General features: G+C 41.8%; 2 protein-coding genes across 6 annotated transcripts in view; both read left to right on the top strand.

Moving 5' to 3' along the window:
• The window catches only part of fignl2 (fidgetin like 2), a 16059-nt gene extending 9066 nt beyond the window's left edge, over positions 1-6993 (top strand). For all 4 annotated transcript variants that reach the window (XM_020620571.1, XM_020620585.1, XM_020620578.1 and 1 more), the window contains one exon: positions 2504-6993. In XM_020620571.1, coding sequence (XP_020476227.1) covers positions 2504-4533 — 2030 coding nt within the window. In that variant the 3' untranslated portion in view covers positions 4534-6993. The remainder of the gene's footprint in view (positions 1-2503) is intronic.
• A 5126-nt stretch (positions 6994-12119) lies between these two features.
• The window catches only part of stat6 (signal transducer and activator of transcription 6, interleukin-4 induced), a 17094-nt gene continuing 7531 nt past the window's right edge, over positions 12120-21682 (top strand). The window contains exons 1-12 of one of the 2 annotated variants that reach the window (XM_020619053.1): positions 12120-12741; positions 16094-16239; positions 16402-16539; positions 16770-16869; positions 17211-17367; positions 18014-18075; positions 18654-18802; positions 19077-19193; positions 19370-19537; positions 20044-20131; positions 20217-20339; positions 21187-21279. In XM_020619053.1, the coding sequence (XP_020474709.1) occupies positions 16106-16239; positions 16402-16539; positions 16770-16869; positions 17211-17367; positions 18014-18075; positions 18654-18802; positions 19077-19193; positions 19370-19537; positions 20044-20131; positions 20217-20339; positions 21187-21279 (1329 nt within the window). In that variant the 5' untranslated portion in view covers positions 12120-12741; positions 16094-16105. Of the gene's footprint in view, positions 12742-16093; positions 16240-16401; positions 16540-16764; positions 16870-17210; positions 17368-18013; positions 18076-18653; positions 18803-19076; positions 19194-19369; positions 19538-20043; positions 20132-20216; positions 20340-21186; positions 21280-21682 lie in introns of those variants that run through there. The other variant, XM_020619042.1, reaches the window with a different exon arrangement.

Raw genomic sequence — 21682 nt, 5'->3', positions numbered from 1 at the left:
GGTTTTATGAGCTCCCCTGGGCTCTCATCCATCTCTGTCACACACAGGCCCCATTATTGGGCCTGCAGATGGGAAGGGCCTACAGGACATATATAGTTTCTGCAGCCTGGACAAAGACCTTCAAGTCAAACCACAAAAATATGTGGTCATCTGGGTGTGGACAAGTCAATGTCTTCAGCATGTTTGTAAAAATCCAAGTGAACAGAGCATGAGAGTGTTCTTGTACATCTTGCTGTGGTGGGTGTGTGAGTTGGCTGGAAGATTAGGAAAGTACTTGAACCGGTTTGGTCACTGGGAACTTGAGGCAGTAGATTTGAATATGAAGGACATGATAATCCAAGGGCCATCTGGTCTGCTGGTCTCATCTGACTGCATAAATAACGGGCGTAATCTGAAAACACACACGGGGACGTTTGGAAAGCGGGCAAAGAAAGAGGCCAGAGTTTAGGAGTGAGCTAGAGAGCGGGAGAGCAGCAGCAGAATCACAGGCTGCTGATACTGAGATTTGATTTAAATGGCAATAAGAAGCCTGGCTCCACACACACAGACAGCCATGAATAATGAATCACCAGGCATCCACTGCAGGGAAGGCAGCGAGGCCAATAATGACGGCGTGTGTCATATTCCTTTTACCTTCCTGTTTCTGGCTGGAGTAGTCTTCACCTCCAGGGTAAATCATGACAGTTCAATAATGCCAAGCTATGTGTGGAATGTCAAGCTAATGCCTCAGCAAGATGTAACGCTTGTCTTCATGAAATCTGTAATAGCTATCATACTGTGATATATTTCATTAATACACACATAAACATATACTCGTTTTGATTGAAAATGCACAGCCAACATTCAAGACACACTATAAAACAGACTTTGAGAGGGTAAAGAGAACAACAGCATGTAAATGATGAAAATTAGCAGATGGCTTTCACATTTGGACAGAGGAGTTTAGAGCTGCAGTTATTAATCAATTAATCCATTAGATGATCAGCAGAAACTTATTTTGATTGGCATTTTTAACTCAGTACAACAAACGAAATGGATCATTTTGTTTTTTATATGTAATATGATCTTCCCCCACATTAGAATTCCACCCACTGTTTATCCTGTGACCACAGACACCTATTATACATTTGAAATAATAAAGTATTCATTTAGTGTATCCATTTTGGTCTCCATAATGCAGTAGTGTACATGTGTACAAAGTAATCTATGCATACATAAAAGTATATACACAATAAAACATTAGCTTTTTCTGGCATCTCAGAAGTGACAGTTTGATGTTTTTCTTGTTATGCATGATAGTAAATGCAATATTTTTGGTTTTTGCATTGTCAGTCAGACATCATTAACCAATTAATCAGTTAGTTGATCAACAGAAACTTAGTTTGACAGTTTTACTGAATAGAAATTGCCATACATTTGCTTTTTCTAGCATCTCAGATGTGTGGATTTGATGATTTTCTTGATATAAATAATAGTAAACTGAATATCATTGAATTTGGGCTGTTGTAAAAACATGATTAATCAATTAATCAAGATAGCTGGCAGATTAATTGATCTATTACTACTCTGTATGTTCCACACATAGGGGGCAGGGAAAACAATTCATGGAATAACTTATCTTTTTTAGCTGCCCTCTCTCCTGTTAATGTGCTCAGCACATAGCAGCCATGATCAATCAGACCTCAGCCGGTGCTGAAGTCAGCCTGAGGAACAGACATTCCACTTTCCCAGTGTTCCATGGGAGACTGTGCTGGTGAATAGCACATTCTGCTGCAATCCCAAACCCAACCCCCTCTTTCTTTCTTTTTCCTTTCTTTCTTTCTATCTCACTCTCTCCACACTACTGTCCACACACACACACACACACACACACCTCCTTCCCCTCACCCTCCCTTCCTCTGTCCAGCCAGCTACTGGGCCTTTGGAGCTCTGGCGTACGATGGGTGGGTGGATTGGTGGGTGGTTGCTGGGGGGTGCAGGGCGGAGAAAGCATGCATTCAGAGGAACATGCATGGAGAGATAACAATAGCTCCTCTGGGAGACCTGCAGATGCTGGCAGTACGGGGAATGATGGTGGTGGGATCTTAACACTAGTTCAACATAAGCTGGGTAACAGCAAAACAGCACATTTGACAACTGATCTGCTTTCACTCTCTGTGTTTCACTCTCTGTCTCACCTTTACCTTCCTCTCCCTCTTGTAGAAATTTGAGCCCCTTCTTCTACCATGCATGATGGTAACACTGAAAAAGATTACCTTTTCAAACAGAAGAAAGACCACTTCTTGTCACTTGCTGCTCAGAGAGGAGGGGATCAGACCCTGTGTCACACAAGATAGTGGGCAACTCACTTATGAAAAAGTTTCGTACCTTGATTAGGAAGCGGTGCAGCTCAGTTTTCTACCAAAGATATAATCACTCATGCACCACCAATATCTTATATATGGACATAATTGTAATAAGAGGATAATTAAGACACGGTTTCTCTGTGTGTTTCTTTTGTCAGGCCTTGTAAAGATGCACTGGAACCCAGAGCATGCCCAGCCTCTCAGCCAGTGGCCTGAGCAGCACCTGGACGTCTCCTCCACCACCTCCTCTCCAGCCCACAAGTCGGAGTTCTTCTCTGGTCGCAACCGCAGCTCCTATAATTACGCCTGGGCCAATGATGACATCTCTGCCCTGACAGCTTCCAACCTGTTGAAGCGCTATGCTGAGAAGTACGCTGGTGTGCTGGACTCACCGTATGAACGGCCACCTACTGTCGGCACCTATCCAGAGCCAGGGGCCTTTGGCAGCCTCAATGGCCAGAAGACTGAGCTGGAGCCCTGGCCGCTCACACATAGCACTGATGCTTCTTATTCCCTAGTGCCTCCTGTAGGCCATGACAGCCTTTCAGGTTCCAAGGCTGTAGCCACATCCGCAGGCCCTCCAGGGGTTAGCAGTGTGTCGGTGGTGAACAGTAACCTCTCAGACTCTGGCTACAGTGGCAGTAGCTCCTGCAGTGGCTCCAGTGAGTACCCATCTGGCTACAATGGCACCTATCTTTCCTCAGGGTACTGTCCCCAACCCAGTGCAGCACTTCCCCCTGCCTCCCTCCACACTCTCCAGTCCACTCCCTCTCTGGTGCCCAGCTATAGCCCTACCACACCTGTCTATAATTATCCACCTAGCACATACCCTCCCCAGACCAGCCTTGCCCCCAGCTATAGCCACCCCTCTGCAACTTACCTGCCCTCAGGTTTAGCAGCCCCTAATCCCATTCCCTCGAGGCCCACAGTGGTAGGAGGCAGCTATAATTACCAGAGCACAAATCTTGGGACATGTGAATCTGGAGGGACATTAAAACGAAAAGCATTTGAGATGAGTGTAGAAGAGGATGAGGGTGCAGACAGCTCTCGTTACAGGAAATATAGCTATGACCCCCTGAAGGCCGGGAGAAACTCACCCTACAGTGTGAATGACAAACCAGAGTGCCGGGGAAATGGCTTCAGCACTTCAGGCAGCACAGACTCTCAAACCTTCAAGTCCAGTAAGCCCACCTCCCAGCCCTTGGTGTCTCCTCAGTATGGGGCGGCAGGGGATTACAGCCCTCCAGCAGGCATGACAGGGGAGAATGGCGTGGCAGAGCAGGGCTTCACCCAGCAGCAGCAGCGCCGCTCCCAGGCCCACAAACACACCCCCTTGTGTGGTCCGCCTGTTGAGACTATGAAGAGCCCAGATCTTATCAGTGGGGAGTTATTGGACTGCAGACCAGCACTGGGCTGGGGCGAGCTGGCTGGGCTTACTCATGTCAAGGCTGCCATTGAGGAAGATCTGCTGTGGCCTGTGTTGAGGCCCAGTCAAGTGGTGCGGCCTCCAAGAACCGTCCTGCTGTTCGGCCCCCGGGGAGGGGGTAAGACGACATTGACTCGTTCTTTGGCTTCACAGCTGGGGGCTTCCTTCTACCGGCTGAGTGGAGCCATGCTGGCCTCTAAGGGAAAGGCTGAGGCAGAGCACATTCTGGGGTCTCTGTTGCAGGTGGCAGGGGCACAGCAGCCCTCAGTGGTGCTGCTCAGCCAGGTGGAGGCCATGGAAGAGGAGGGGCTGAGGCAGACACTGCTGACCACCTTGGAGAAAGTCCAGGTGGGGACCACAGGTCTGGTGATTTTTGTATGTGCCACTGGCAGGCCAGATCTACTGCAAGACGCAGTTCATCAGAGCTTTGCCAAGCGATATCATGTTGGCCTGCCAGATGTGGCTATGCGCAGGCAGGTGCTGCTGCAGGTGTTGTCCCCCCACAGCTGCAGCCTGAGTGAGAGGGAGCTGAGTGCTGTGTTGCAGCGCACTGAGGGCTTCTCAGTGTGGGAGCTGCTGCAGCTCGGACAGCAGGCGCTCTCCTCTGCCTCCTCCCCCGGTGGGGCCATTCATGGCCTCCCTGCATCTTCTAAACCCCCAGCCTTCACAGACTTTGAGAATGCCTTCTGCAAGGTGCGCCCACACACCATCACAAAGGAACTGGACACGTGTATAGAGTGGAGCAAGATGTACAGCCACTGAGAAAGCAGCCAGTCACTGTACTCGGACTGCACTACAAACCTGTCTTTGCTTTGACAGTGCAAATATTGGGAATGTTTTGTTGATTTGTAATTATAGATTATGCAGACAAACGGGCCAGAGAAGCTCAACAATATGGGAGAGCTAACAAAGTCGCTTTACTGGCAGAAGCATGCCATGGTGTGCTGTTCTTGTTTTGCTATGAATATTCTCAATATTTTATTTTTCCCAAAGAAAAGAACAATGAATAGGCCTTGTTGAGTGGGGGAGTGTATTAGTTGTTTGACCAATGGGAACATCAGAAAGCTATCTGGATACTCTCTGAGATCCTGATTAGCCTTGGTCCAGGAGAAAATCATTTATTTGTTGCGAGGTGACGTGGTCCATGATTATGGATAATCAGGGTTTGGAAAATGCCCCCTTTGACTGCTACTCTCAGGATCCTATTTATTGCCAGTCCAATTCCCTGTTACCCTAATGCTGATTTACTCATTGGATTGTCACTAATCATTCAGTACGAAGGGCTTGGGATCAGCAACATTTCAGCAAACCACAGTCTTCTGCCAAAAACACGTCAAACCAAATGCATAATCAGCTGTTAAATATCTTAAAAAAGACTGGTCCTCAGAAGCACATTGTATTAGTGTTCTTGATAGCTTGTTACCAAATTACGGCACAACAACTAGCCCTTACTGTTCTGAAAGAAAAATTAAATTTAATTACACATATTAACATGTGGTTGTTCTTCCCAGGAGTCCAGTTGTTTATGTAAAACCTTGCTTGACATGCTTGGTTGTAGAGATACTTTACATGTACCTTTATTTAACTCACTAATACTAAGATAGTCGCTTTTAAAATGGCACAGTTCACTTACAATTAAACTTAGTTTATTGTTTGTGGATGGTTGTCTTCCAGTTTTCCTGAGAATCCCATGTACAGAACAATATGGAACCCTCCTGCACACCCAGTTTCTCCTCCCGTGGGTCTGCTTTCTATTTCACTTACTCCTTTTGTTTTCTTAGTATGTAGTTTTGTTTGAAATGCTCAGGAAGAATTTCTTTACCTCAGAAATATAAAATAAAGAATGTATGTAATCTTAGGGTCTTAGTAGAGTGGTACGGAGTGAGAGAAAGAAGCAAGGAGAAACCTGACAGTCTTGTAATACCCACTGCAGCTGGGCTTTTACCTCGGGAGAGAAACTTGAATATTCTACAAAGATTAACATTGAATGTAATTCAGGTATTTCAAAGGATATTTGATGCCATAAATCCATGTATTATTATATATGAATATATAAATACATTTTAATTTCTGTTCTTTACCCCTTATTTTTATTGTAGTTTATGGTGGAGTGATGACTGTTTTCACGAAATGCTATGTAGAATACAGAAAATATCCCTTTTTTGCTGGACAAACTGCCTCCAAATCTCAGTTATGTGGTGTTTACATGATCTGTATATGCATGTCTGCTGTCTGTAGTTTTAGTTTGAAAATGCAAATATAACACACACAATCGAACGTGCACTCACAGTGAACATCTGACAGCAAGCTAACTTCCAAAAAGACAACAAACAAAAACACACATGGAAAATCGTTTCAGTAAGTCAGTGATTTCCAAAGTCTAAAAATTCTTAGTTGGTGTGTGCACACTGTGGCTGAACTCAACATCTAGACAATCCAGACAGATCCAACAGTTCTGTTTTAACAAGCTGGAAAAACACAGTCCCTGGGCTGTAGGTACGTAGGTCATCGCATTAGACTGTTGCTATGGTCCTGAAGAGGTCCACACGGATTGACGTAATATTTCCCAGCCTCCCTCTGTGTCTCCCTCCCTCATCTTTCTCTTTCTCTTTTTCTCTCTCCCCAGTGCAATCCCATTAGATTGGATTGCCCCCTGGCCACGAGCCCCAGTGGCCATGTGGCGCTGTATCCTTCTCCCACCCCCCGCCCTCCTTCCCATTCTCTTATACTGATTTCTCTGGACTGGAAGTGGTCTGATTGATGTCCAGCAACCCAATATCAGAGTGCAGCCTTCCCTCTCCAGCTGGTGGCTTCAGTCATCCCATACAGCCAGATCAATCAGAGCGACTCGCTGTCTCAGAAACCAAAACAATCCCTGCCTCGTCGTCTACACAGTGCTACCGATCATTCAGATGTAATTCCAAAAAATAAAATAACAAGGTGCAAATAGCTACCACATTTTGATTTATCATTGTTCCCACTACTCCTGACAGTTTGTCCAGCAAAACAACCTTTTATTTTTTACATTTTGATCTATTATTGCGGTACCTTTTTTTTCTTGGTTATTGTACATTTTCTGTAACCATTTCTACCTCATTTTTGCGGCATATTGTACATGAAAGTATTTATTTCATGTCTTTTTTGATGTCTGTTTTAAAAATGATAATAATGTTCTTGAACTGTAATGGTCTACCTCAAAAAAGACTGTATTTTAAGAGAAGAGTATCACACAAAATTAAACAAAATTTGTCAATATTGCACTACTGTGATTTCTTTCTTTTCTTCACATGACTACAGCTTACCGTACGTTCCAGTATCTGTAGCTTGACTTGACTCCAATGTTAAGGTCAGCACAGTTACTTAAAGTGGTTACTAAATAGTTTAACCCCTAAATACACAGACTTACATGGTGTGGTTTTGGATTTGCTCTAACATCAGCTTCGACTGACTTCACACAGCAGCCTGTGCAGTCGGTGGGCAAAGTCAGTATGAAACAAATTATACAGTTACATAATGGTTCACATGAAGACCTGCTGCTGTCAGTAGTGAAATGGCCCTTTTTTTGCAGTTACTGAGGCATGAGTGAGCATCTGTGAGTGGTGGAAGTTTACAGAGAAAGAAAGCTGTGAGTGTGTCTTAAACACAAACACAAAGAGAGAATACTGTACGTATGTGTGTGTGTGTGCACATAAGTTTGCCACTCTGCATGTTTGTCTGTTTTTCTGTGTGTGTGATGCAGTGTTCAGAACAGCAGCAGAAGCAGTGTGAGCACACCCCTGAGGCTTCAGGCCCAGCACCAGAGCACAGAGGTCCTTCATCCCTGTCACTGTCTGTAAACAACAGCTCGTCCCAGCGGCCGGCCCTGTGCTATTTCTGGCCTTTTCCTGACATCTTCCAAAGGTTCAGAACTAAGACGCAAGTAAGAGCAACTCTGTGCAAAGCAGTGAAAGTTTGGTCCAAGCCTGAAACAGAACCCAGTGCCTTCGAGCTATGGGTAGCAGTGTCAGTGAGGAGTTTGAAATACTTGTGACTGAATCCCAGTAGAATAACGTGTGGTGTTGATGACAGAGTAATTAATCGTCTAATAATGATGCATAGCTCTGCTGTGAGTACAACCTTGTGCAGCATCTGCCCTTCATCCAATGATGAAGAATAGTTTCCACAGCTGTTTGACAATGATATGCTACGTATTTTTTTTAGCATAATCCACAGAACAGCATAACCTTGTATAGGTAGAACAGACTGGGTGGAAATGTGACATTGGAATATTAGGAGAGACTTATGTCAGGCCTTAAACAAGTTTACACTACTGGTATTAAATGTTTTGACAGGTACAATATCTAGTATTGACAATATACTGTACCAGCCTTTTGTGCTGGCTTTACCTCCACACAGTGTGCAAGCCATGCTGTGAGGGGGTTTGTGCACATCCATTTTTTAAATATCCAATAGTAGCTGCTGCCTTCTATGTTCACAGATAGTCTGACGTTCTGTGAGTCACTTCCAGTAAATGACTGAAAACCAGTTTGTCCTTTTTGTCCTGAGTGATCCCTGTTCTCCAGGAAGTCAATCATTTTCTTCTCCCTGCTGATTGGAGGTAATTAGGCGAGCAGAGTTTGTAACTGGATAATAAAAGATGCTAATGAGCTGCTGTCCTATTTACTTACACTGTGTCAGTGAATAGCTTTGTCATACTTTCCTCACTGTGATACAGCTTTAATGAAAAGTAATATTGGAAGTACACATCACAGGATGCTGTATACATGAAGATATACATATATTGCCTTTGTATGCTAAGTATTATGATCAAATAGCAGTAATACATTTTATATAACTGACTGTCCAGCTTTTAGTCACTGAATTGTACTGATGGTTGCACTTAACACTATTTGTTTTATGCTGATGTCACTGATAAGTGTGCCGAGTTTAAGCAGCATGTGATTGCAGACAGTTTTCTCAGCATACACTCAGCTTTGGTGTCCATGCCATTCTTCATTGTGAGCTTCATTTAGAGGCGCTTTGACAAAAAAATATTTATGGAAACAACCTTCATAAAAAGGTCATTCCTTGAATCTCATTTCAAACAGACGCAGCCCTCCTGTCTACCTTTGCCGAGCTGCTGGCCCTCCATTGTCCAGGCCTTGATACTGACAAGGCTGACATCAGAGGAGAGCTCTGACACTGGGTGAGTTAGGACTGCCAGCTGTTAGCAATCACCTGGTCCCATAGATAGCCTGTACAGCAATATTGGTTCCAGATGTTGCAAGCCTTCAGTATGGACTCTTTACCTAAGAGGACCCCAAAAATGACCTGCACAGAGGGCTGTAATGCAGGAAACAACAAAAACACAAAGCAAAAGAATGTGTTTCACTGCCAAAACTGCGACCAACAAACAGCTAAAAAGAAGATGGATTCACGTCAACTTGTATTTCTTTAACTGAAAGGTTTTACACATCTCAAACTCTTGTCCTTGTTAGACAGTGATAGAGAAAGCACTACCACTGCTGACTGCTTTTAGAGAACAAGATCAATGCCGTTTTACACCAGATATTGGTTCACTCCTTCCTGAAAGGTGCAGCTGTCAACACAAATATTGGCCTGACTGCTAAAGAGTCTGGGGACTGAGTCCATCGGGCATTTGACAGTTTTGAACAGGGTAGCAAGACCAAATGAGAGAATATGGAGAAAATGAATCATGATCATTAGATGAGATTTGCAACTTCAAGCCAGACAAATAAGGAAATCTAAACTCTATGGCTCAAGTGAAGAATGCACAGTGGAAAGTCATCAGGTTCTTTGAAAGGAAATGTTTGAATCTTTGCAGCTGCATTGTTTCAGTGTTACAGAGGTCAGTCAAAACTCTAAGGAAATTGGATTTGACATGTGGAATGTCCCAGTAAAAATGTCTTGGCCTGCCCCCTCTCACACGACTAACATGTAATCACTGAATAAATAAATGATAATCAGCTATGTAGGTGGATAAACATGTTGCTGTTGGAGAACAATTAAAACAAGAGCACTCAGAGAGCACATGTACCTCCTCTTAGGTACAACATTCACTGACACAAGTCGGTCCTTTGTGTAAAATGAGATCCAGAATAACACAAAATGTGTCCTAAAATCCTTGATACAGATTGGATCTGGATTGTCTTTAAGTGTATGATAGACAGTTATAGTGTGCATCTTATGTGAACATTTCATGGTTCTATCTTCACAGTGTGCATCTTATGTGAACATTTCATGATTCTATCTTCACTATAGGCCAAGTTATGGAAGAAAATATGTGTTAAATGGGGTTTTCAATGTTAAATTTAAATGGCAATCAGATCTGGAATCTGGATCAGATCTGCATGAAATTTGGTCTGGTGATAGACATTGCCACCCTACATATGTGTGTTAAATTTCAAATGATTTTGATAACCTTTGACGGGTATATGAATTTTATATTTTGGCCCCATGTTAAAGGTTTTGATTTTTAGTGACCTTGACCCTTGACCTTTTTCAGCCAAAATCTAATAAGGTTGGTCCCTACCAATGTATGTACCAAATGATTCTCCAGCCATTTGTTCGTAATCCTGATAACCAACAAACACATGAAACCAAAAACGTCTTGGCAGAGGTGACTAAGGTGTCACTGTGAGAACACCAGAGGAATCCGATATTGACAGACAAGGATCAAAGAGCTGAAATTTTTTCTATATTAGAGCACTTCATCTTGTGTAGGCTGCAGATGATCATGTGCGAGCTTGATGATGGCACATATTTTTAAACAGACCCCTGAACATACTGAAAATAGGCGGGGTTTATTCAGGTCTATAGCTCCATCATGTGGCCAATCCAAGAAAGTGTAAAACTAGATGAATGACCTGATTGTGCCACCAATGCACTCAGATCCTGACAGACAATACTACATATATAAAACACAACACATACCGTACGTACACAGCCATAAGATAGCTACAAACACAACAATCGTAAACTTCAAAACCTTAAACAACAAAGCAACAGCTGAACTGTGACATGTTAAACACATTAACGACCCCTGGTGGCGGTAATTGGTCATAGGTTACAACTATTTCTGTTAAATGTGAAAAAGAAATATATGACACATATGACAATATAAAATTTGACATTTATACAAACAATATTAATATAAGGAATAACCTGCATGATTATTATTATGTTAACATGTGCCAAATGTACTTGTACAAAAGAACTATAGAAACAGACAGAAAGAGTCATTCTGTGAAAACTGTACAGGTTGGGCCTCGGAATGTTAGGCCAAAAAATAAAATTATAACCAAACATAACATTTTTTATTTTATAGCATAAAAATATGATAGACCAGCAAAGAGGAAAATTCAAAGTAATATGGCTAAAACTCTCTGTGGTCGAAGTTAACATCCAAACTTGTCCTTTTTGAAAATGTCATTAAAAAAATCCTCGTGTTTTTGAGTGACAGGGTGGAAATGTTATGTTTGACAGAGAGGTTTTTGAAAGAGAATTTTACCAAAAATGTTGTAAAAGAAAATCCAGTCTCTCCAGCGTTTTGAGTTTGTCTTCTTCAAACCCTTAATCGATGCCATTTTCTCTTAGTGACAGTATTTAAATGCAGAAATACACTGGGGTGACGGGGTGGAGCCTGAAACCTAAGTTTATTAACACATTCCCATAAAAAGGGAAGCGTTTATATCACTAAAAACAACAACGTCAGAGATTTATGCAATATTCATAGATGAGAAAATGACTATAGTTTAACAAAAAACTGTAAAAAAAAAAAAAAAAATCAAACTTGTAATTTTATGATTTAATTTCATTTGTGTGTCCGTACAAATTCTCAGTGACTACAGATGCTTTCTTCTATGTTTTTTCAGCATTTTGTGCTAATATACCAGCAGTAGCCAAGTATGTCTAAAGTGTACTGAGGCTACTTGAGCAGCTGTGGGCTTTAGTTTCGCTTCGCCACCGGAGCATCACGGCGGTACTGGAGATGTGCGGTGCGCTCGGCTGTTACAGGTTATGAAGCGAACGGGAGGCACTGCTACACCGACCAGCAGGTAAAAAATACTAACTCCTGTAACCCAATTTAACAGGCCAGGAAAAAAAAACACTTCACACAATAAAGTCCCAAAGAGTAATACCAAAACGCCAACTGCTGTAGTAACAACTCCTGTAGTTGAGCTGTGAGGGCCTTTCCGTCCGTGAGTACCGTTGGGAAGATGTCCGAGTTGAAGGCACTGCCATCTGCAGATATGATATCATCATCAGAGGACTTACTGGAAGTTGCAGTATCTGGTGAAATGACTCAACATTACTCCGCCTACTTTCCGTTCTATGGAAGTTTACCAAGCCCAGGAGACTGGGTTGTACTTTGTTTTAATGACATGTATTGTTATGGTTATTGCTTCATCACTCGGATAATAAAAGCTGCATAGTGCACGTAGTCATTTAAAGCCAGTGTACTCCATGTACTAATGTAAGCCCCGAACCAGACAAACCACACATTTGGACAAAAAGCGCACGCGGTTGCTTATTCTTCTGTACAAGAACTTCCCAGCGAAGTTTCCATATATGCTCATATGACCACACAGGGCTGGCTTAACATCTGACTGGACTATACTCATTGTCTTGGTCATGTGTGGACTGGAACGTGAGAGCAGGAAATAAAGCGCGCTCCCTCGTTTGGTGGCACTGTGTGCGTAAGAGGGAAGTGAACCTAACCTACTTTCTACTTTCTACTTTTTCAAAACGCTGTATGTGTGAAATGCTCGGCGCTCGGAGGTAGTTTCCCATTGGTTGTAAAGACAGGGTTTGTTGGTTATTTTAAGAAACACAATCGGCGTCAAACAGAGTAAAGGGAAATGTTGAGCAGGATAATCGGACAGGCGCAGTTCTTATGAGACACGGGAGGAGGAAGAGGCCACGAACAGTAGCGTCTTTCAATGTTTTGACATTTTGATGTAACTGAAGGTAAGAATAAACAGTTTGTTTTAGTTGCACAGATATTTCTCTGCTAAATAATGGGGCCTTCAGCTGACGAGGCCTTGCCAGTTGTGAGAACGGGTTTGTTTGCGTCTCTGCCATGTTTTGATTACCAAAAAAAAAAAAGACAGGCTGTTGCAGAATGTGTGTCGACCTGAAATACAGCCTTATGTCATCCTACAGCTATGCAAACCGTTAAAGTGATCGAGTCTGGGTTTTTCTCTGTCACGGGAAAGAAGAATAAGCTCCAGTTGTCTTATTTTAAAGCCATTGTCTTGTATGGCATTGCACAAACGAGGGAGGGAGTTGTAGGCCTATACTGATAAAGGCAGCAGGAACTGTCTTTAAGTCTCTCCATTCTTGCTCTTTGCCCCAGTAAACACATTTGTCATCTAGGCTACTGCACTGAAACCCTGTACATTAAGGCTGTTTGTGTGGCATAAAGCCTAGCATCGATGGAACTGATTCCATTTAAATATTATCAACTGTTTACAGTTCATGTCAGGTCCGTGTATGTCATAGAATTAGCTCTCCGCAGTGAAGTTTAAGCACTGAAGATCCCACATTGTCATCTAATACCTATGCTAATAACATGATTTGTGTTGCTGTAGTGAACCGCCAATGTGACTTAATGTGGATATTATGCGTCCTGTGTACACATGTAAGGTGTTTATGCTGTTAACACGTGATGGAGGGCAGAGCAGCCATGATGTGTCCTGAGACAAGATGGACAAGATGTGCAGTGAAAATGTCTCCTGTTAGAAATACTTGAACTGTGCCAAGTGCTTCCTGTACACACGATTAACACCCTCAGCCTGCTCATCCGGCTTGTGGTCCTAGAAAGAGCCATTCTGATTTCTCACCATTAACTGTGTTGTGCCTCCCACACTGAAAAAGAAATGGGAAGTCTCTCGCTTTCTGTTTGACATCCTCTCACATCAGACTGTTTGAAGCTACAAGTCAGATTTCTGAGTGCAGTGAACAACTTAGTCATCAGTATATTCATTCAAATCTAGAATATATAAGAAAGCAAAGACCTACAGTATATTGATAAATCTGTCCTCAGTTTATTTACATTTGTCATTCTGTATATTATTGTTAGTTACCTCTGTCTAAATTGCCTATGACATCTATTGCACATCCCTCTTCTTTTGTTCTCCTTAGGCTTCTACTTTCTTTTTCCACTTTTATTTGGAGGCATTTCCCTAAAAACCCAAGGGTCAGTGGGTGCTGTACAGATTTGTAAAGTCTTTTGAGGATAATTTGTGATTTTGGCCAATAAACATGAGGCTGACCTGACACGAGTTGTGTACATAGATATTTAGTCCATTATCTTGGACAAACTGTGCTTTTTGTTGGGTAGTGGAGCAAATTACAGTGTGTGAAAACCCCAATTTCTTTTTACAACCAGGTTTTAAAGGCATGGCTGCGTTCACTTCCAAGGTTTTAAAATGTACTGTTGGCTGTAGAAGTGTTGAAAGGCTGCCAGGTAAAAATACAACTGGTTTTGTGCTGGTTGTTAATTCTTTTCATGCGCCTTGGTAATATTAGAACTTAATAGTGTGCTTCTGAGTGGTGTTCACTAGGAAGTTGAGGTCTGTAAGATGCCAGTGGTATTGATTGGTTTACTCACTGGTTGGGAGAACAGCATTTGTGTAGCCACCACTAAATTATCAGAGCAAATGATGTTGTCTTTTGCAGAGTTGGAGTGGTTGGCAGCTTGGGCCTAAATGGGTCGCTGTCAGAGCTGAAGTATCAAATGTTTATTCACACTGGGTATCAGCAAACATTGAAGCTAGCTATGTTTATAAGAAATTAGCCTATATAAACATTGCCATCAGACAACTCAAGCACTCATAAAAATGTTTCCAAAATAGCTACCTAATTATTCAAAACAGTCTAAAAAGTAACATACTGTACTACATTTCTTCAATATGACACAAGGTATAGCCAGTTGCTCAGTGTTGCTTAAAGAACCCATGTTGTGCTTTTTCTTGCTTTCTGACTTATCTACAATGTTGCAATAGTGAATTATCATCTTAGACATGGCCTAAAGCATAAGAAATTAGGTGTATGCATGTTCTAGTATTTCTATACAGAAGCAACTTGGTTTATACATGTCTCGCAAACTCTCTCACAAAACTTTTTTCTAATAAGATTAAAGTCTTACATGATAGTTTAAGGATCTTCCTTGAATAGTCATTATCTCCAGGCAGTTGTGCGTTCATGTGAGCTTGCCTGACATCCACCGGTGCCATTTTAAAAGCTGAATTTTTCACCTGCATGTGGTTTTGTGGCTATATTTTTCCTCCTGCTGCTGCACTGTGACCAGAGGATGTGGGAAAAAAATACAGGGCCTGAAGTTACTGCATGTCCGGGAATGTTCATGTACAAGGACTCATTGTTTTACTTTACTGGATATAACCTACAAGCATCCGGCCTGTGAAGCCCCCTGGGGAGGTGAATGATCAGCTCATCAATGCTGGATTCCCCCGGAGCACATTTTGACTGCTTGAAGCCAGTGTGTCTGACGCATGTGGGTTAACGAGAGGGTTCTAACGGTCCATGATGTTATTGTTGCTACCTGTTGGAATTGATTTTACTATTTTGGGATTGTATGTGGTCGTGTGATGGAAGACGTAGCAATCACTGGTTGGATTTACCAACATTTGGGCTACTTGAAAGGGTCTATGAAAAACTGTAGTCAGCATGGGACATTTATTTAGCCATTTGTGGCATTTAGTAATTGCTCATGTCTGTCCTTTTTCTTGAATAGCTATCAAACTAATAATATCAGTGTGATTCCAAATGCCAGGGGTAGGGTTTCATGGTCAAGGAATCATTTTGTGATGGTTAGTCTATGAGAATGATGTGTTTAGGTATAATGGCTTTATGGGGAAACCGAGCTGCCTTGGCGGAAGTTTGCACTTTCCGAGTCTACAGTATATTAGCTTGCTCCAGCTTGAAGCAACAGTTTCTGTTCAAATTTCAGCCTGACATATTTATTGTTGGAAACTTTGGGTTCTCAGTGTTTGGCTACACAGCATGACCTTGTACAGACTGTCCCAGTGGGACAGTGGCTAAATTTATATTTGAGACCTTTTCAAACATTTAAGGGAGGGAGGAGGATTGCATGCTGGAAAGTTGTAAAGTAGAGAGATGATTATTGCACTGCTGTTTTTGATCTTTTGATGGGGTTTGTTGATGATAATAAGAACAGTATTACCTCTGGCTTCTTCTTTATTTGTTGTCTGATCAAAAGGGTGTCCTGTTATGTTCCACTGTGTTTGAAAAGCTGTAGTAAAATTGCATACTGCTCTTTCACTCTTGACTATTGTAGCCCTGCTTGATCATGGCCCAGTGGGTGCACATGTCCCAGCTGATTCCATCTCTGTCTGATGAGACTATCAACAACCTCTATCCCCCATCTGCCTTCCCCATTGAAGTCAGACATTTTTTAGCAGAATGGATTGAGAGCCAAAGATGGTATGACACACACACACACACACACACACGCGCGCACACGCACGTACATGTCTGCCAAAGTTTGAGGTCTTACCCAATATTTGGTGTGCTTGCTCATATGCATGTGTGTATGTTTATGCACATACTGAATATGCATGAGCATGTATGTGTGTGTGCTCACAGGGATGACTTTGTGCTGGAAAAGGTGGAGCAGGAGAGCCAGGCTCAGGCTCTTTTGGAGCAGACCATCAGCATGCTGCAGTCGATCGCTCAGCATAACGCCAATGTGGTGGACAGGATGAAGTTGTTGCAGATCAGCAGGTACAGAGACTGTGTCACTCAGAATAGGATTTAGGTTGCTCCCTGGATGGAGTTGTCATATGTAGGAAAATATTCTCATGATACATTTGTGGAGTTTATCTCCTCTACATACATGTTGATGACTGCAAAATATCAAAGGAAAAAGGTCTTTTTGTGCTATCTTGTATATGACATCAACTGAATAAACTCCTGCATACCAGTAGCTCTGTGATAGAAAGGTTTGTGATAAGACACATGCTTGCTTTACAGACTATGTTTCAGCAGCAGCCTCTTCAGTTTGGAGTGATGGTCAGGGACATCCTCAGGAAGGAGAGGGTCCTGTTTAGCACGGTAAGGTCCTGCCTAACAAACACCGTCTGTGTTGACTTTAGCTACAGCCCTCTTCCTAACTAGCAGTAGAGCTGTGATAATTTTGTAGGGCCTGATGAGTGTATACTACAGACGACAAATTGCACTGTGAAACTACAAGTATATACCCCCAAGACAAAAGGCATCACTACATTGCTTGTACCGACAGACTATAAATCGTAACCCTAACCCCTGATGTAGGCTAGATCATTACTTGTGCCGAGTTACATTCTTTTTATGTTACTTATGCTCCTCACCAACTGTCTAAAACAGTTTTAACCCCATCATTGTTTGCGGCCTGATGCACTGTTCCTTGTCTGTAGCCCACTCAGTACTCGAGCAGAGGGTCTTCAATCCCAAACATGCAGGACGTAGACCACCTGGTTCTGAAGGTGCTGGAGGTCCAGGAGATCCGAAAAAAGATGCACCAGCTGCAAGAAGAGCTCAACTGGGAGAGGCAGAATTGTGAGGTTTTACAAGGTGAGAGACAGCCAAGCACACAGAAACACAAGGTAGACACAGCATTTTTCTTCTGCAATGGTCTGGTTGTGTTCACATACCTAAAATATTCTGAAGAGTTGCACCGCAGCATTAGTGTATCCAAGGTCAAGAGAGTAAATGTCTTCCTGTCTGTTTCAGTGTGACACACAGTATATGAACTATTTTCTTATATTTTTTAAAACTGTGCAAATATTGTTCTCTGTGTGTGTGTGTGTGCGTGTGTTAGATGTACGGTCAAGATTACTGTAGTTGGCTCATTTATGTGGTGCGTTTTCATGTTGTTATAGAAAACAGTTGTACTGTTTGTCCTTTCCCTTGTTTCTTGTCGTGATCTGTTCCCTGAAGTAAAATAAAAGCATCCTGTCATAAATGTCTCTTTTAGTTTTTGACAGAGTGGGTAGTTTGGCTTTCCTGTCAGAACAGTGTTAGAGTTGTTGTCCTGAATTTCTAAGTCTGTTTGATACTGATTAGTTGTTTTGTCATCCACATGTAGCAGAGAAACCCCATTTTATATTTTTAAGAACATGTAGTGGTACACAATGAATTCAGCATGTTTTTTTTTTTTTTTTTTTGTTTTTTATAACACGGCCAATCCAAACAAATCTACTGGACCCCACGACATCAGAGAACCAGAAACTCCAGAACCACATCCAGAACCTGGAGTACAATGTGAAAGCAATGGCCACAGTGAGTCTGACAAAGGCTTTTGCTGCCAGTGCCAATATTACTCCCAGCTTAATAGAAATGAGTACATTATCAAAGCACTGTACACAAACAGCAGCTGATTTTGACAAGTCCAAAGCTGCATTTCTCATGTTAATTATCACACTTACTCAGAATTGTCTCTTGGCTATTTTATGGATTGATACTGATTATTATGGGATTAAACTAATCCCAAACTAGTACTGAAACAAATAGTCAGTTAACTGAATGCTTTAAATAGCTGATTCATTTTTCCCAGTAAATAGTGGCAAATGGCAAATATGTGTAAATGAGAATTTGCTTTTACATACAGTTGATCATTTTCTTTGTCTGTCATCATCTGGGATGATAAAATTAATCTCTTTAAAATGAAGAGATGGTAGACAAAACATTTTGTGCTAAGATTTCCAGTTTTAAAGATTTTGTTGTGTGGTTGAAAGTTAATTTCAAACAACTTGTAATTCCATGAAAGTTAAATGAAGCTGTTGGTGTAGTAGTACATGCTTTTATTGACATGTTTGCCCATTTGTGGTGTAATGCGTTTGGATGTTTGGTTGTTGTAGAAGCGTTTCCATCTGCTGAAGGAGTGTGTGGACTGTCTGGACCAGTGTCAGACTCGACTGATCAGCAGGCTGAAGGCGTGGAGGTGGGAGCAGTACAAGGCTACCATTGGACATCCCTTTGAAGATGACCTCAACCCCATGCAGACCTGGTGAAGCACAGCCCACTCCATTTGTTCTTGTTTGGACTGTGTTTATGCCGTGTTTTGTTGATCCTATTGTTGTAAAAACACACACACTTATTTAAACCTTACATCTAAGCAAGATGACCTTTAACACCTGTTAAAGCTGATCTTTATCTGCTGCGCTGTAGATTTGTTTTATTTTAATGGGCGTACAGCTTTCCAAAGGCTCAAACACTCAAATATTTTGTAGGCTTAGGTATTTGCTTTCTTTCTCAGTTCCTTTATACATTTTCTGTGTTAGGTGTGAGCAGCTGCTTGGGGTGAATGGGAAGCTGAGACAGGAATTGATGCTGATAGGAGAACAAATCCCAGATCTCCAGGAGAGGCTGGGGAAACTTCTGAAGGTTCTGATTCAAAGGTAGCACCGTCATATCATTTTTCTTTTCTGTATATTTATGTTGGAGAGCTGTGAACGAAAGTACATTCATTTCACTCAAACCTTGACTTCTTCACTGCTCATAAAGAAAAGAATGCAAAGATGACTTTTAAATGGCAAGTGTTTCTTCTTACTCGCTTTGCTTATGTCTGTTTCAGTTCTCTTGTAGTGGATAAGCAGCCCCCACAGGTTATTAAGACTCAGTCAAAGTTCTCCACTACTGTGCGATATCTTCTGGGTGAGAAGGTAGTTCCCGGGATGCCTGTGATGCTGAAGGCGCAAATCATTAATGAACTGCAGGCCCGAAACCTGGGCAGTGTACCCAGGTGAGTTGTACATCACAGCACAACATGGAGGACCGCACACTGCCAGTAAAGTTTCAGAGTTGACCTTATTGGTTTTGTAGCGCCTTTATAGAATAAGAGCATCAATATTTTGTGATCTGTCCTGTTAATTATTTTAGCTCATTAAAGGTATCTCAAAACAGTTAACTCAAAACCTATTCCAAAAATAATCATAATGTAAAATAACTAAATCTTGTGAAAGATATGCATTTGATTTGGTCAGTAAAATTCTTAATTTCACTATTAGCTCAGTGAATGTGATCATTCTAGCTTCACTGTCTTTTATAATTCTTTATACTGTATTTTCTTTTTGTAGTATATCGCTCATTGTGCAGTGATCTAAAAAGACTACTTTAAAAAAATAAAGGATCCTAGTTGGTTTTGGTTGTACAAAGGTGACATGCTGAAGTTGATTTTTAAATGAGGTTTTTGGTTTGGCTAGATTTGTATAAAGGAAGAACTGCCACTGTCTCTTATCTGATCTGCAGTGATCATGTTGGGGAACTGATCAACAACTCAGCCATCTTAGAACACAACACAGCCAGCAAGACCACGTGTGCCACCTTCAGAAATATGGTATGGACCGGTCTTGATTTACCAGCCTCAATCTAATTGTTGTTCAGTCTTGTTAAACAGTTTAGTCTTGTGTTTACCTCAACAGTCTATCAAAAGAATCAAGAGAGCAGACAGAAAGGGATCAGAGTCTGTGACGGAGGAGAAATTTGCTCTCCTGTTCTCTGCAGAGATCACCATCACCGGCTGTGACACTCCCTACAGGATACAGGTCTGGCCCATTCCGTTGTTAAGCCTACTCGTTAATGGTTTTTATATCCTGTTGCCAAAAGAAAGGTTTCTTCCACAGTGGTGCAAGAAATACTCATTGTTTACTTAAGTGAAAGTAGCATTACCACAGTGTAAAAATACTTTGTTACAGGTACAAGTTTTGAATTCAAAATGTTACTTAGGTAAAAGTATAAATGTACTTGCATCAAAATATACTTAAAGTGCAAAAAGTAAAAGTACTCATTATGCAGAATACCACATTTTACATTAATGTTTATCATATGGTTGGATTATAATTATTGACACATTTTTGTGTACATCTCATTTTATGATGTGGCTGATAAAGGTGGAGCTTATTTTAACTACCTTACTGTACATGCATATAACTTGAGGTACTGCTGGGTATTTTGTGAATTTCCCACCAGAGATCAATAAATAAATGCTCAAGTAAAGTACAGATACCTCAAAATTGTACTTGAGTAAAATGGTTACTCTCCAACACTGTCCTTCGTCTATTACTTTTAGAGTGTGGATGCCTCAGCAAAGCTCGACAGGACGCGTCGGTACCCGAGGGTTCGGGGTGGGTTTAAACAGAAATTTAGCAATTATGTTTGGGTCATAGAGACTTCAGGCTAGACGGCTGGAGCACTCAAATGTCTGCTTTGTTTAATGAGAAGGGGAAAAACACTGTACAAACTCAACTGCACTGGGCTCTGGTCGGGTTTGGACGTTATATACTATAACCTTGTGGGGTCCGGGTCAGGTTCAGACGCCACACTCTTACTCTAATTACGCTGCTGTGACTACAGCTTTTTCACAGCAATTTTCTCATATCTCATTGATTATAGATGATCTCACTGCCTGTGGTTGTCATTGTCCACGGAAGTCAAGACAACAACGCTCTGGCCACCATCATATGGGACTGTGCTTTTTCAGAACCAGTAAGGGTCATATTATTCTTACAGTTTCATGTCCTGTTATCAATGATTCAGTTTGTCTCTTTGTACTGTGGTGAACGCAGCAACTCTACTTTAGTCAGCAAACTCGTGTGGGATAGATTATTATGTGGATGTAGAGTATCAAATCAAATTTTATTTGTATAGCGCCAAATCACAACAAAAGTCATCTCAGGACACTTTACAAAGTAAGGTCTAGACCTTACTGTTATCAATATTATTACATAGGGAAAACCCAACAAATCCCCCTTGAGCAAGCACTGGGCGACAGGGGGAGGAAAAGCTCCGTTTAACAGAAGAAACCGCCGACAAATCCCGGCTCTTGGTGGGCGGCCTTCTGCCTCGACCGGTTGGGGTGAGTGGATAGAGGGGAGACAAAAAGAGGAAA

The sequence above is a fragment of the Monopterus albus genome, unplaced genomic scaffold (genome assembly GCF_001952655.1).
Source record: "Monopterus albus unplaced genomic scaffold, M_albus_1.0 scaffold6.1, whole genome shotgun sequence".
In the NCBI taxonomy this organism is placed as follows: Eukaryota; Metazoa; Chordata; class Actinopteri; order Synbranchiformes; family Synbranchidae; genus Monopterus; species Monopterus albus.
This window is presented reverse-complemented; position numbering and strand designations above follow the sequence as displayed.